The following is a 15,716-nucleotide window of genomic DNA, read 5'->3' on the forward strand; positions in this document are numbered from 1 at the left end:
AAAAGGTTGATGGATGTTGTGAGGGAGGACATGTGGACAGTGGCTGTTAGAGAGGAGGATGCACGAGATAGGCTTCGATGGAAAAAGATGAAACGCTGTGGCGACGACTCACGGGACAAACCGAAAGAAGAAGGTTGGTTGTTTTCCAAAATGTACAACTTCTGAAATGGCCATTTTAGTACGATTTTCTCAAACAGTATCAGTCAGACACATTTTACTACTAAGTTTTTTTTTCTGAAAATAAAGAAACTATCCAATCAACCACAGTTGTCTGATCTTAGATCTGTGATGTTTTTCCATCACAAATCAATAATCTGTGCTGATAACATTTGAATATTGAGATGGCTAAGATTTTTCAGTTAGAATAACTTTTTGAAATCACAAAGGAATATTGTTAGCCCACCAATATCATTGTATTTAATTTGATTGTTCCAGATATGGAGGAGCTCTGCAAAATTTGACCCTCAAGCTGCCTGTCACTATCAACAAATTCTTCCAGCCAACTGAAATGTCCTCAAATGATTTTTTTCAACGTTGGAAACAGCTTAGCCAGTAAGTTTGGTGTCATTTAGTATTTTGTATCTGTAATTAGGTTTACTAGTAAAGATTTTGTGAACTGCCCTCAGGCCTCAGCAAGAAGCACAAAAGATATTCAAGGCCAACCACAGCATGGACACAGAAGTACTGAAGGCTAAGGTGTTGTCACTGTTCTCGTTGTATCTCCTCTTGATAGTTGTTTTGTCTCCACACTCCCCTTGTACAGTTGTTCATAATAACAGCAGTTTGTTTAAAAAGGTGAGTAAACTTCAACATTCCTCAAATAAATTGCATTTAATAAACAAATGCATTAAGGACACTGTAAATTCTACTTCAAAGCAAGAAAATTGGATAAAGTCATTGAGTTTGATATTTTACAGAAAGTCAAGAAATATGTTTAAAAACAAGCAATGTTAACATCTTTCTTTACAAACTGAATAAAGTAAGAAATGCTTGCTTGTGTATAGGAGAATTGGATCACAATCCGCATTTCCTCAGCATTTCTTAGTTTTGCCTCATTAACAATGTTTCAGCCCTCACGTTTTGGATGGAATTATGGTCTGGGCATTATAGTGGCCACTACATTACATCATTTCTGTTTGTGTGGAACCAGGATTTTGCTTGTGAGCTGGGGTGTTTGGGGTTGTTGTCGATTTGGAAAAACCAATTTCACGGGCATTTCCTCTTCCCCATACAGCAACATGACGTCCTGCAGTATTCTGATGTACTCAAACTGATTCATGATCCATGTTATGCGATGAATAGGACCAATACTATAGTATGAGAAACTTCCTCAGACCATGTTGCTTGGACCACCATGCTTCACTGTCTTCATTGTGTACTGTGGCTTGAATTCAGTGTTTTCAGGACTTGTGACATTTTCTCTGTGGCCATTGGATCCACAAAGAACAATCTTGCGCTCATCAGTCCACAAAATAGTTTTAATTATGCTATTTGTTTGTGAGCCACTCAATGTGTTCTCTGGCGAATTTTAACTGATCCAGCATGTCTTTTTTTTTTTTAAACAATGGCACTTTTCAGGGTCTCTCCCTGCTGGTAGCTTGGCTTCACATCGAAATTTTCTGATTGTCACAGTACTCGTCGATCTTCGGTCATCCTGGAGCTGATCAATGGCTGACCCTTTGCCTTTTGCTCCTTTGATCCATTTGAACAGTTGTTTTTCTTCCTTGTCTTTCTGTTTTTTGCTGCCATTTCAAAGTGTTTGTCATTTTGGCTGAACAACCTATGATTTTCTGCACTTTATAGGTTTTACCTTTTGATTATATTTTTAAAGGTCAAGTGTCCTCTCTATAAACATTCTAAAATAGATATTGAAATGAAAAATACATATAACATTATTCACTTCGTCTATACAAAAAAAAATAAATATGAGCGGAGAGCACGTCATCCATGCGCAAACTTGCAGAAGTGTCATTCAACATCCAAGTGTTCGCCATATTGGCTGCATCTACTGTCTGTGATGTCACCCCGGACATTCGCAATTGAAAACACGCTGTGGCCCCTTCTATGGGACCCGCCCCTTGTGACACGGAAGCTCTTTTCGAAGAAGAGAACATCTCACAGTTGTTTCACGTGTCTGTGGCAATATTACCCTCTTGTTTTAAGCCATATTCAGATGATATGTAGATTACTTCTAACGAACAACATACTCCCAGACAGTATGTATGAACCAGCCCGGCCAAAGCCGTGCTCATCCATAAGGCAGGACTTTGCCGGCAGCTCGTCCTCGAGGCATGGCTTGGTCAGCGGCTCGACACGGAAGCTCTTTTCAAAGAAGGGAACATCTCACAATGGAGAGAAGTGTCTGGGGCAATATTACCCTACTGTTTTGAGCCATATTTAGATGATATGCGGATCACTTCTAACAAGGCGGAAGCATTCGCCGGCAAGCATGACGCGGAAGCAGTCTGACATTGACACATATAGCATCCCTGACATACGTACGCAGCTCTTCTGTTACCTTATGAGAGACGGATTACGTGGTCCTCCACAAACTATTGTTTTTTTTTTTTTTTTTAGTAGCTGTATACACACCATTTTTCACGATGTAACGGGTCTCTTGGAAACTTATAAAGAGTAAATCCATCCTCCCAAGTGTTTGAGCAATATCCAGCAATGCAACGAGCCGGCATTTTGGCTAACTCGAAGGAACCATGAGCTATCTTCCTGCAGGTAAAATTAATAGAAAGAAACAAGTCCGCTTGAACGCACTACTGCCTCCAACCTCACTTCCTGCTTCCCGTCGAAAACAGATCCCTCGAGAGCATTTTCATGGCGAGAGTTATAAAAAGCCATATACTTCAAAATCATGTTTTGTGGTGGGGAAAAAAACGGATGGGTCCATACCGGCAGCCGTTTTTTCATTAATAACATACTAAAAATCATCCATTTCATGACACTTGACCTTTAATCAAATAATGCTCTACAGAACAGTGTATTGAACGACCCATTTTGTGTTTTTCAAGGACAAATAAACAGCCAGCATATGCTAAGTCACTTAACTTGAGCCTCAATTAAGGGCCACATTTTAAGAACTTTCTTTCACACAGTGACCTCGGCATTGCTATTTTTTTTTTAAACATGCGCCTTCCAGTAAATTATTCAGTTTCACTGATATAGAGGTATATTTGTCACGCCAGTTAGGTCTATTAGTTTTCTATACCTTTACTAATCCTTCTAGAAACATACTTGCAGTGTAGAAGTTGTGATCTGGGACTGCTGTTGTTTTGAACACAACTGTATACGTACTGTATCACATATTTTGGACACTTTTACTGACAACTGCACCACATTACTTTTACTATGATTCTTGATAGCTCTAGATTTTCAGCAGACACAAATTTCATGCTTGTGGTGATATGCTTGCCTGTAGCTACTTGGACTAGGAGCGGCCCTGCTGGACAATGTCGATCCAAACCCAGAGAACTATGTGTCTGCTGGAGTGATCCAGACCAAGGGACAGCAGGTTGGCTGTCTGCTAAGACTGGAGCCCAATGCCCAAGCACAGGTACAACATCCCCTTGTCAAAAACATGGTCAAGTCTTATAACTAAGTTATGTATATTTTTTTTCTTTTTTTCTTTTTTTTTTTTTTTTTAACTTTTACTAACTCACCAATCTGATCACACAAGATAGAGGAATGAGTCGATTTTACATGACATGTTCATTAACTATATCTCAGGGGGTTTCAAACTGGTAGTTGTGGTGGTATGACATGGGACCCAGAACGAGGTCACCAAGGTGGTTAAAAAGCTCCTCGCTGGTAGGACCCCGGAGGTGGATGAGATTCGTCCGGAGTTCCTAAAGGCTCTGGATGTTTTGGGGTTGTCCTAGTTGACATGCCCTTGCAACATTCCATGGACATTGGGGACAGTACCTCTGGATTGGCAGACTGGGGTTGTAGTCCCCCTGAGGGTGTGTTCCAACTTACAGGGGGAGACCAGAAGGTGTGTTCCAACTACAGGGGGATCACACTCGTCAGTCGGACTCGTAAGGTCTATTCAGGGGTCCTGGAGAGGAGGGTCCGTCAGGAAGTCGAATCTCAGATTCAGGAGGAGCAATATGGTTTTCGTGTTGGCCGTGGAACAGTGGACTGATTTTGTTCATAAACTTTATGGACAGAATCTCTAAGCGCAGCCGTGGCGTAAAGGGGGTCTGGTTTGGTGGCCTCAGCATTGCATCTCTGCTCTTTGCAGATGACGTCGTTCTGTTAGCTTCATCAAGCCATGATGTCCTATGCTCATAGGGTTAGGGTTAGTGTGAAGCGGCTGGGATGAGAATCAGTACCTCCAAATCTGAGACCATGGTCCTCAGTCGGAAAACTGTGGCATGTCCTCTCCGGGTCGGGGATGAGATCCTGCTCCAATTGGAGGAGATAAAGTATCTTGGGGTCTTGTTCACAAGTGAGGGAGGAATGGACCAGGAGATCGACAGGCGAAACGGTGCAGCCTCTGCAGTGATGTAGACTTTGTATCAGTCCGTTGTGGTAAAGAGGGAGCTAATTAGAGAGGTAAAGCTCTCAATTTACCACTTGATCTACATTCCTACCCTCACCCATGGTCATGAGCTGTGGGTTTTGACTGAAAAAACAAGATCTCAGATTCAAGCAGCCAAAATAAATTTCCTTTGCAGAGCGTCCGGGCTCTCCCTTATAGATGGGGACGGTGAGAAGCTCTGTCGTCCAGGAGGGCCTCAGTGTTGAGCTGCTCCTCCTCCGCATTGAGAGGAGCCAGAAAAAGTGGCTGTAGCATCTGATCCGGACGCCTCCCTGGTGAGGTGTTTTGGGCACGTCCCACCAGAAAGAAACCCCTTGGACGACCCAGGACATGCTGGAAAAACTGTCTCTCAACTGCCCTGGGAACGTGTCTGGATCCCTCCAGAAGAATTGGATAAAGTGGCTGGGGAAAGGGAAGTCTAAGCATCCTTGCTGAAGCTACTGCCCCACGACCTGACATGGAAAAGCGGTTGAAGATGGGTGGGTGGATTTCAACGTTTTGTGACATTTTTTAATGTTTGTGTGCTGTGAGATTTTTAGTTACAGTTACAATATATACATTTGGTGCGAGTCACTCCTGTTGTCATCTTTACAGTAACGAATGTATCCATGATCCTTATTTAAGTTGACAAGATAAAGCCCAATGATCATAGAAAACGAGATGCGGTGGTATCAGAATACAAGATTTTATTGCCGTAGTTGGACATAGCACAATTGTGAAAGCAAGTTCGTCATTTAGTCTGAACTTTATTGGCCGTCAAATCTTTACAGTTCTATGTCAAAAAACATTCGACAAGGCTAAAAATAAAATCGCTTTTGGATTCAAATATACTGTGCACAGTTGTGGTGCAGAGTGAATTTCTTGATCGTATCAGCGAATTATGAGGTTGAAGCCGATCAGCACAAAATGCTCATTATCAGTGGATACTGATATCACCGATCAAATCATATTTAATTCTGTTTTTATTTTTGTATAAAGCATAAATATTCACAGGATAAAGAGAGAAAACGTAAGTAAACCCTTTGATCTAATGACTGATTGACCCTCCTTTGGCAGCAATAACCTCAACCAAATGTTTTCTGTAGTTCCAGCTCAGATATGTACAATAATCAGAATGACTTTTTAGACCCTTTTTCTATACAAAACTTGCAGTTTTGCAAGATTCCTGGGATGTCTTGTGTGAATAGCTCTCAAGGTCAGGCCACAACCACACCACCACTGGTAAACTATTCCAATTGTGAAGCAGGGTGGGGGAGAAGAACTTGAAGTCCTCTGTCCAACAGTTGAAGCTTAAAAGAGAATGGGTTTTTAAGCAAGACAATGATCTAATATACAGCAGTAATTCAACAATAGTTTGCATTATTTTCTATAAAAATATGAACATTTACAATCATTTCTGTGGGATTGGCTCAGGCTGATGTTTTGAATGAAGATCAGACCACATTTCATGACCAATTTCTGCAGAAATTCCAAAGGGTTAAGACTTTTTACTCCATTATACACTGCATGTGTAGTTATCTTTTTGTCCACCTCCTCAGCGATTGACACACACAACATGCTATGTTTACGATCACAGTCAAGAGTTCTCTTGGGCTGAAATCATTTTTAGTTTTGTACTTGATAATGGACGATGCTTTTGTTAGGCAACTTATTTTTATAATTTGGAAGAAATTGTCATCTCTGACCATACATTTACAGTTGACTACATACAGTACAATATTTTTGCCTACCTGTGTGTGTGCAGATGTACCGACTGACTCTGCGCTGCAGCAAGGACTCTGTGTCAAGGCGTCTCTGCGAGTTACTGGCCCAACAGTTCTAGAATAGCCAGAGTTCCAGACCATTATCATCACCCCCACCAGCGAGCCCTCCTATTCCTACCATACTTCACTTCCTTCTCTTACCAACAAAGATTCTTTAATTACAAAAATGGTGTATCCTATTTAAGGGAAAAGCAGTCACTGTGAGAACTGCAACAGCGACCATATTATTGTCATTATTCTAATTCAAGTTCATTTACAAGTTGGTTATTGACATTATGCTACATAATTGTTTTTTTTTTCTTTCCTTTATGGTGTTTACCTGTGTAGCTGGTATGTGCAGCCAGGACTCTGTGAGTGTCCCACAGTTTGCGGCAGTCCTATTCTGCTTTATCCTGGCTGCTCTGTATTTCTGATGCTATATGTACAGTGTGTTTGATTTATTTTTAATCAATTGGTAGGTAATTTCTTGAAGACAAATTGGAGATAGTATTCACACACATTTACCCATTTTTCTCTTCCTCTATTCATGCTCACCCACACACATGTCGTTCCTTGCGGTCCTCGTCGGTTCCAATAATGAAGGGAGATGTGAAGGTCCAGCTAATTTCAATCATTCCCCGTGATCAAAGGCCAGTTAAAATGCACTTCAGGATTTTGGGATCCTCTGTGAGACCGTGCAGCATGAGGCCCCTAGTGTGAACAACCTCATTCCTCTCATGGGGCTCTAATCAGTAGCCCTATATGTCAATGACCATGGTTTATTTGTCTGTAAATATGCGGCAGTGTATTACTTTATTGATTTCATAGACATTCCCATCTACCGTGTGGCTAGGATTATCAAGGCCAAGCTGCCCATTTTGACAAATGACAGTCAGTGGGGATGTAAGGTGACGTGCGCAGGGTTGACATTTTCATTTTGAAATGGGACATCTCTTAGCCACTACCATGAGGGATGTCCAGGTAAATCTACTGTGCAACCTAGATTGTTTTTGAAGATTCCAAATTGTTTTTGGACAAAGCCCTCCTTTATTTTTAAATAGATTGAGCACTTCTAAGCATAATATAATTAAACTTCGTCTTTACCCATCAGATAAAATGGTCCTGATGATGCTAAGTCTGCTGACATAGGCTCGCTGACATAGGCTTGATCCATTGCTCCAATCTTCATATAGAGTAACACTTTATCAACAGTCGGCATCATGAATCCATCAACCTCAAAATATTTCTATTCACACATCCACAGATTTTATCTTTTTTCTTGGGCATTCTCTTGCACACAGCAGCAATAGTGATGTAGTGGAAGAGTATTAAAGTACATAGTCCAATCTGATAATTACAGGGAACACTGTTTATGTGAGAACTTGAGTGAGACTGTAAGTGGGTAATAAGAAATAGACTTTTCAAAGACATCCACAAATTAGAATCTGTGGCTGCACAGCAATCACAAAATGTAGTGGAAAACTGTCATTTTTTGTCATGCTGTGAGTGTATATTTGTGTCTGTGTCTATGCAGTATCCACTAGCTAATGCAGCCTCATTTATTGATGTTAAAAAAATGTCCAATACCTGGTAGAATTAAGATTTAAAATGTGAAATAAAACTATGCCATATATCAGACATGACTCTTCTGTCTTCACTGTTGCATGCTTACACCATGACATCATTGCGTCCCAGGCAACAGAATAGAATTGAGTGTCAAAGAACTGGAAACAATAGTTTAGCAGTGGTCAGACATTCAGATGCACAAAAGGCTATATTTATTAAGTAATATGTTCATTTGAATTATTTGTACGACCACATTTTTCAAATCCCAAAAACTGGTTAAGAAAGCATAACTGATAAATTATTTTCGTGTTCTAATCTCACTATGAACAATAGTTCGCAGGTAGACGTCTGCGCTTTAAAAAATAGTACAACCCAAAATCTGAAAATTATTCCCTAAAGAGTGAACAAATCCCAATTTAGCTTTCACTGGGCCATGTATCCCAACACTATATCATATTTTAATTTTATAGACCACTTATCCTAATTTGGGGTCACAAATTAGCTGGAGTCGATCTCAGGTGAGTTTGGACAGCACACCATGAACTGGTCTGCCATTTGAAAAACACAGTATCAGAGTTAAGTATTTAACACCAATTTTCTCGCTGAATATATTTCCAAAGGTGATAGTGACATTAAATTTTCACCAGATGTTTTTGAACAACCCAAGAAAGTCAGACATACAAAAAGGGTAGAACAAATTCGATTTCGATTCAAAATGAAGTTGTGAAATAATGACAAGGAAAAAGTATTTAACTCTTGAAGGGAGGTGCAAAAGATAAAGGAAAGCCAGGACAATACCATAAATATATCAATCAAACAGCAATTCAGCCCCTTCTCAGTTGCTTAGAAAAATGTCTAATTTCCAAGGTGTCAGCCAAGAGAGAATTCACGATTGGTAATAGCAAAGAGCTGTTTCAAGACCATTTCAAAGTACATCCATCCATATTCTACTGCTTATTTGACGTCCGGTCGTGGGTTAGGGATGCCCAGACATTCTACCTTCCCACCCCCTACATCAAGCTCTTTAGAGGGCATCCCAAGGCATTCTTGGGCCAGCCGAGAGACATAGTCACTCAAGCCTGTCCTGGGCCATCCCCTGGGGTCTCCTCCCAGTGGGACTTGTCCAGAACACTGTCCAAGTTGGGCTCTGGGAGGCATCGGAATCAGATGCCCCAGGCACCTCATCTGGCTCTCCTCAATGTGAAGGAGGACTGGCTCTACTCTGAGCTCCTCCCGGTTGACAGAGCTTCTCACTCTATCTCTAAGGGCGAGTCTGGACACCCTGTTACGGAAACTAATTTCAGTTGCTTGTATCCAGGATCCTGTTCTTTCCGTCATGTCCCCAAAGCTCATGAACATAGAGTTGGAGATTACGGCTTGATGATCTCAAAAGATTCATACCATCTCCAAAAAATCCCAGCAAAGGATGTACTACTTGCAGCTTCTGAGGAAGCATGCGTGCCGCAAGTGCTGCTGAGACAGTTCTACACAGCAATCATGGAATCATTACTGTGTACCTCCATCACAGTCTGGTTTGGGGCTACCACATAGAAAGGACAAACTCTGACTGCAACGGACAATCAAAAGTGCTCAACAGATTGTTGGCATCACCCTACTCAGCCTTCAGGTCTTGCATCCCACTTGAACTAGGACAAGAACTGGCAGGATCCTATCGGATCCTTCACATCCTGGCCACCAGCTCTTCTAGCTCCTTCCATCGATTAGACATTACCGAACAATGGATATCACAACTAGCAGGCATTCAAACAGTTTCTTCCCTCTTGCAATAAAGTTATAAAATTCTTCAACAGCTAACCTACAATTCCACCGCAACATGCTGGCAGTTTTCTGCCTTGAGTTGTTGTCACACCCTGGGGGGGTCAGTCAGTATTACATACGAGTGACTATTGCATGACTCGTCACTTTAAACTCCATACTCCTTAAACCTTGACACCCTTTCCACAAATGTCATTGCACTGTACTATGACTCTAATGGACATGCTAAAAGACTGCATGCTTGCACAGCTTTGCACAACTGTGAGTTCTTGAGGAAAAAAGTTTTGTCAATTGACTATTGTCGTTCGTTCTTGTTTGTTCTGTTCTTTGTGCTCAATATCTATGTCGGCACCAACTACCAGAGGCAAATTTGTTGTGTTATTTATGTGGCAATTAAAACTGATTCTGATTCCGATTTAAAAAAGCAGATGAAAAGCATAGATGCAATACTGAGGCCACCAAACCGGACCTCCTCTACACCTCTGCTGCGCCTAGAAATTGTCCCCAAAAGTTATGAGCAGAACCACTGACAAAGGGCAGCCTTGGTGGAGTCCAACCCTCATCGGAAAGCAGTAGGACTTACTGCTGACAAATAAGACCAAACTCTGATACCAGTTGTACAGGGACTGAACAACCCGTATCGGGCTTCGGTAGCCCATACTCCCGAAGCACTGTCCACCGGACTCCCCAAGGGACACCCTCAAGCCCACAAAATGCACCCATGAGAACCCTGAGGGTGTAGAGCTGGTCTCCTGAACCACAGCCATGAAATAAAACACACTGCTCCTCCCTCCTCTCCAGCATCCGTGACTACACTTTACCAGGGAGGCTGGGGAGTTTGATTCCCCTGCAGTTGGATCATGACCTCTGGTTCTCATTCTTAGAGCAGCAGACAGCTCCACAACATCCATAGTCTTTAGGAACTCCAGGCAAATCTCATCCATCCCCGGGACCTTGCAACCAAAGAGCCTTTTAATGACCTTGGTGACCTCAACCAAGTGATAGGAGACCCCACCTCAGAGAACCCAGACTCTGCTTACTCATAGGAAGGCGTGCCGGTACAAGTGATGTCTTCAAAGTATTCTCCTCACATGAGACACCAGATGCTTAACTAGAATTTCCTCAAAACCATCAGGAAGTCTCTCTCCATGACCTCACTGAACTCCTCCCATGCCCACGTTTTTGCTTCAGTGATCACCAAAGCTGTATTTTGCTTGGCCGTCCAGTACCCATCAGTGGCAATGGGAGTTGCACAGGCCAAAAAGGTGCGGTAGGACTCTTTCAGCTTGATAGCAACCCTCACTGTTGGTGTCCACACCAGGTTTGGAGATTCGCACCACAATAGTCACTGACCACCTTATGGCCACAGCTCCAGTCAGCCACGTCAGTAATGGAGGCGTTGAACATGGTTTACTTGGACTCAGTGTCCCACCCATCCCCTGGAACATGACCAAAGTTCGGTCGGAGGTGGGAGTTGAAACTCCTTCTGATAAGGGCATCTTGCCAGATGTTCCCATCAGACCCTCACAATACATTTGGGCCTGCCATGTCGGACTTGCTTGTTCACCCAACATCAGAGCCTCCTGCCCGTTGACAGCTGGGAAAGGCTCCAACACTCCCGTGACCCTTGTGAGGATAAGCGGCTAAGAAAACGGACAGACGGATGGATGAATGAATATATTTAGTGTATAGATTAACATTTACAAATTTACGTTGCCTTTATATTCTAAATTACATTTGATTTAGACATTCAGCATTTTAGCATTTATATTGCAAGGCTAATGTATATTTAACATCCATCCATTTTCTTTTCCGCTTATCCTCACGAGAGTCGCGGGGAGGGCTGGGGTGGGGTACACCCTGAACTGGTTGCCAGCCAATTGCAGGGCACATGGAGACAGACAACAGTCGCACTCACAATCATACCTAGGGCAATTTAGAGTGTCCAATTAATATTGCATGTTTTTGGGATGTGGGAGGAAACCGGAGTGCCCGGAGAAAACCCACGCAGGCCACGGGGAGAACATGCAAACTCCACACAGGCGGGGCCAGGATCGAACCCAGGTCCTCTGAACTGTGAAGCCGACGCTTTTTACGAGCTGAGCCACCGTGCCGCCTATTTAACATTTAACTAATAAATATTTAGACTTGACACATGTCATGTAACATTTCAGTGGATTTAACAAATCGGGTTGACAAATATTGATGGAAATATGCACATGTGCCTGAAATGGTCTGATTAGGTTCATCATATGGCTGCTCAGTGTATGTTCTTACCATTTCTGTCTTCAGCTGTGATCTGCATGAGCTCATGTCACTTTACCTTCACGTGTTTTCGCAATATAATATAGTACTGTACTACAAAAATGTGACGACATGCAGCGAGCATGCTGCAGTGCATGTGCGCAGATGGGGCGCGGCACAACATGTTCAATGCAATGAGCTATGTGTGCAACTTCAGTGGTCATCTGATTCGGATAGAATAGGTCGAGTGGTGAAAAATGCAGCCTGTCGGCCTCATTTGCAAGGAGATGTCAGAGTGGTGGTGATGAGACAGCACCGACAGTCTGCCACGCTCCGCCCACTTTACACCCGCCAGGCATCCCTGTCGGGGTGGGAGGTGGGTGTTGGGGTCGGGGAAATTCTATCACTTTTGTGCGTCTGCGCGTGTGGATGTCTAGCGCGTAGCCGATTGGCTGAAAATGACATCACCACTCGAGGTTTATTGTGAGTAAGAGGATGAGCTCATCCTTCAGAATCAGTCTCTGTGAGAAGGGACAGAAAACAGGACCTCGCTTGCGTGGCTTGACAGAATCTGCAGACCTGCTACTGAGACCATCTGTAACCGAGAAAAGGACGCAGTGAAAATTACAGTGAGTAACTGCATTATCGATTTCTTATTTCAAACATTTTTTACAAGTTCTCTGTGTGCAATTTGTTGAAAAACAAAACCGGTATATCTTTTTGTAAAAATACCAATGCAGCCCCTTTAACAACATTTAAAAGCCTTATTGCAGCAGGAATACCATTCATGTGCAGCTCTTTGTGGAACGTTTGACCGTATGGAAATAACAGCCCATTGAATTAATCCAAAATCTATTAAAAGACAGGTGCCCAGCTACAGTACTTTTAAATGCAGCCAAACAAAATAGTTAAAGAATGCTTAAATTTAACTTTTTTTTTTTAAACTGAACTGCATGTTTTGGAATTAGAAATATCTTCAGGCATTATTCTGTTACCTATAGATGATGACTTCAATTTACTGTAAATATATTAATCAATCCATGAATGTGGTGTTTATTGTTGTGCAGATATGGTTTGGTCCAGGGAAGGAGAGAAAGAAGGTCCTCCTCTGTCCATCATCCTGCCAAGGCTCTACCTGGGAGCAGAGAGCGATGTGACGCAGGTAATAAGGACATTCGTGATGCGGGAGTCAAAACTATGCAGCATGCAATACATTTGATTGATTTATTTTTTTTATTATTCAAAAGATTGCCTTTCACTTGTAGAAAAAGACAAGTATACTTTTACAGATTGTGTAATTGCATGTACAGGACCGACTTGCCTCTCTGGGTATCTCCTACGTGCTGAGTGTGAGCCGTTGCAGCCCCCGACCCACCTTCCTGCCCTGCTCTAGATACCTCCGCATCCCCATTGATGACTCTCTGTGGGATGACCTGCTGCCCTGGATCCCTCAGGCTCTACACTTCATCGGTCAGGACTTACCACTTTGACAATAGTTGACATAATTCAGACACAAATGACAGGTGCTTACTGTAGAAAAATTATTTATGCAGACTCTGCGATGTCTTCTGGTGCATCTGTGCTGGTTCACTGTGCAGCTGGAATCTCTCGCTCTCCGGCCCTGGCTGTTGCCTACATCATGTATAGCTCGGGAATGGATCTGGATCATGCCTACAGGTTGACTTGCATAAATATCACACATACAATATCGATATCTTTATATACACCGCCATGTGACAGTGCAGAACTATCAAACATAAGGGGTGTGGGCCAAAACCATCCCATTTGTAAATACCATCTAGCACGCAGGATGAATTTGAAAGTGGTGAAAATGTTGTGGTGGTGGGGACAGGTTCATTTTAAGAATTATTATCCTCACATTGTATATTTTTGTGTTCCAAATTCCTGTGACTTAAAGCTTTGCGCCTTAATTTACAATTAGTGTAATCAGTTATTATGCCCACATAAGGAACACTTTGAAGTTAAATCCACATTTCTTGTTGATTTATTGAATTATTACATGAGAATAACTATAATTATCCTTATTCCGCACAACTCCAACTCACTTTGAAATTCATCCTGCGGGCCGAATTGTACCTCCTAACGGTCCGGTTTTGCCCCACTTATACCACCTATATTAGCACCCCTGAAGTAGAAGGTATTATGTTTAAACCACTTTAAGTTTTTATTACCTCCTTAGTCTCACGTATGTTTGTTTTTTAAAAACTTTTTTAGCAGTTCAACCTTGTGATGCACATGCTGTTAAATTATTTAGTAGTTAAGAATGCGTCACAATCAAATTTAACTAGGTTCACTGACACCTTGTCCATTTGTTTGTCAGGTTTGTGAAAGAACGCCGACCCTCCATTTCGCCTAACTTCAACTTCCTGGGTCAGTTGCAGCACTTCCAGCATCAGAAGGCCGCCAGTGACCATTTAGAAAGGCAGGAGCTGGACAACAGCCTACCATCCATCAACAAGAGTAACAATCACACACCCATGAATCCCAACACAAATCATCAGACGAACGTCACCTGTGACAACTTAGGAGAAGAGATGCAAACACACAGAAAGAATTTCTACCAGCATAGACATTCCACTCCAGATGCAAATGGGAACCAGGAGATTTCCTTGTCAGGAAACCTTTGGACACACATGAATAATCAGGAGGAAATCCAGACACCGAATCCAAGCTTTTGTGTATCATTTAAACCATCACCGAAGCCCTCAAAACTACATCTCCCATCAGTTTCTGCTTCTCTCTCTGAGAGACGCAAAAGCCTCAGTCTCTCCTTGACCCCCATGGGGATCTGCCCTCCCTCGACGACAAGCAACAACAAGCAAGCGAAGTGCACCGATTTGTCCGTAGGTGTCCACAAGAGGGAGACGGCAGAAAAAATGGAGGAAAAAGCGTTGTTTAGGCATACAGGGGAGACACACATGGAGCAGAGTCCTTCATCTGAAAAACACAACACCTCTCAGGTGAAGGAGCAGGGCCTGCTGTCACCGCTCAGCTGCACACTCAACAAACTGCTGCACTGGGGAGAGCGAGTGCTGTTGGGGGGGGTCTTTGCTCACCCTGTCAAGATGGGACAGCCTGCTTTGCCATATCGATGCTAAGTGGGACCCTTTATTGCATGTGTTGTGTTTATGCATGTTTCTCCAAAGGAATAACATCACGTGATGTACGCAGTACGCAGAAGTGCTCTGCAGGTACTTCTTATTTATTGCTGAGATGAGAGAATGAATCCTCAATTATCTGCTTAATTTGTCTCATTTTGTCATTTGTCAGATGGCAATATATTTCATTTGTTCTTTGGCATGAATTGTACAGTATTTACAGATGATTAAAGTTTGATTTTCAACTGGATCTCTTTCAAGAGCCCAATTTTTCTGTGTATTTTAATCTGCCCCTTTTCTCCTGGGCTTGTCCTTGGTAGGGTTGCCAGATAACTGCAGGGGGCATATAGACAACCGTTTATACTTGCATTCCAGATATCAGACAAAATAGCAGCCTGAAAGGTTGGGAGAAATATGAACAACAGAGGCTAATGGATTTCAAATGTTGGTTAATAGAAAAACATGTTGGGATATAAAAGACAGTTTTAACAGTGAAGTTTATTCCAAACCAAGCTAATTGTATGCTCTTAAAGGTTTATTGGCTGCTCTTAATGATTTTATTTAATTTTGGTGTTGCTGTGGATGCATCAGCCTACAAGTACAGTAAATAATTTCAATCTAGGAAGGCCTAATCCTAAAAAGGTCCTAATAAATACTAGTTTTTCTCCAATCTAATGATAATAATGTTAATATGCATTAAACCTGTAGTAGCGCTTT

At 42.3% G+C, this 15,716-nt stretch overlaps 2 protein-coding genes across 2 annotated transcripts in view; both read left to right on the forward strand.

The window, feature by feature from the left end:
* ap2a1 (adaptor related protein complex 2 subunit alpha 1) overlaps positions 1-7,932 on the forward strand; it is a 115,193-nt gene extending 107,261 nt beyond the window's left edge. The window contains exons 20-23 of the mRNA XM_061845086.1: positions 436-552; positions 627-696; positions 3,431-3,565; positions 6,297-7,932. Coding sequence (XP_061701070.1) covers positions 436-552; positions 627-696; positions 3,431-3,565; positions 6,297-6,374 — 400 coding nt within the window. The 3' untranslated portion in view covers positions 6,375-7,932. The remainder of the gene's footprint in view (positions 1-435; positions 553-626; positions 697-3,430; positions 3,566-6,296) is intronic.
* Positions 7,933-12,306: 4,374 nt separating this feature from the next.
* On the forward strand, positions 12,307-15,164 carry si:ch211-195b15.8 (dual specificity protein phosphatase 16). The gene is made up of 5 exons (XM_061846663.1): positions 12,307-12,509; positions 12,948-13,042; positions 13,191-13,350; positions 13,434-13,557; positions 14,222-15,164. Exons 2-5 carry the CDS (start codon positions 12,950-12,952, stop codon positions 14,997-14,999), a joined length of 1,155 nt encoding a protein of 384 aa, XP_061702647.1. The 5' UTR covers positions 12,307-12,509; positions 12,948-12,949; the 3' UTR covers positions 15,000-15,164.
* Positions 15,165-15,716: the final 552 nt, after the last annotated feature.

This window comes from Syngnathoides biaculeatus, chromosome 16 (assembly GCF_019802595.1).
Source record: "Syngnathoides biaculeatus isolate LvHL_M chromosome 16, ASM1980259v1, whole genome shotgun sequence".
In the NCBI taxonomy this organism is placed as follows: domain Eukaryota; kingdom Metazoa; phylum Chordata; class Actinopteri; order Syngnathiformes; family Syngnathidae; genus Syngnathoides; species Syngnathoides biaculeatus.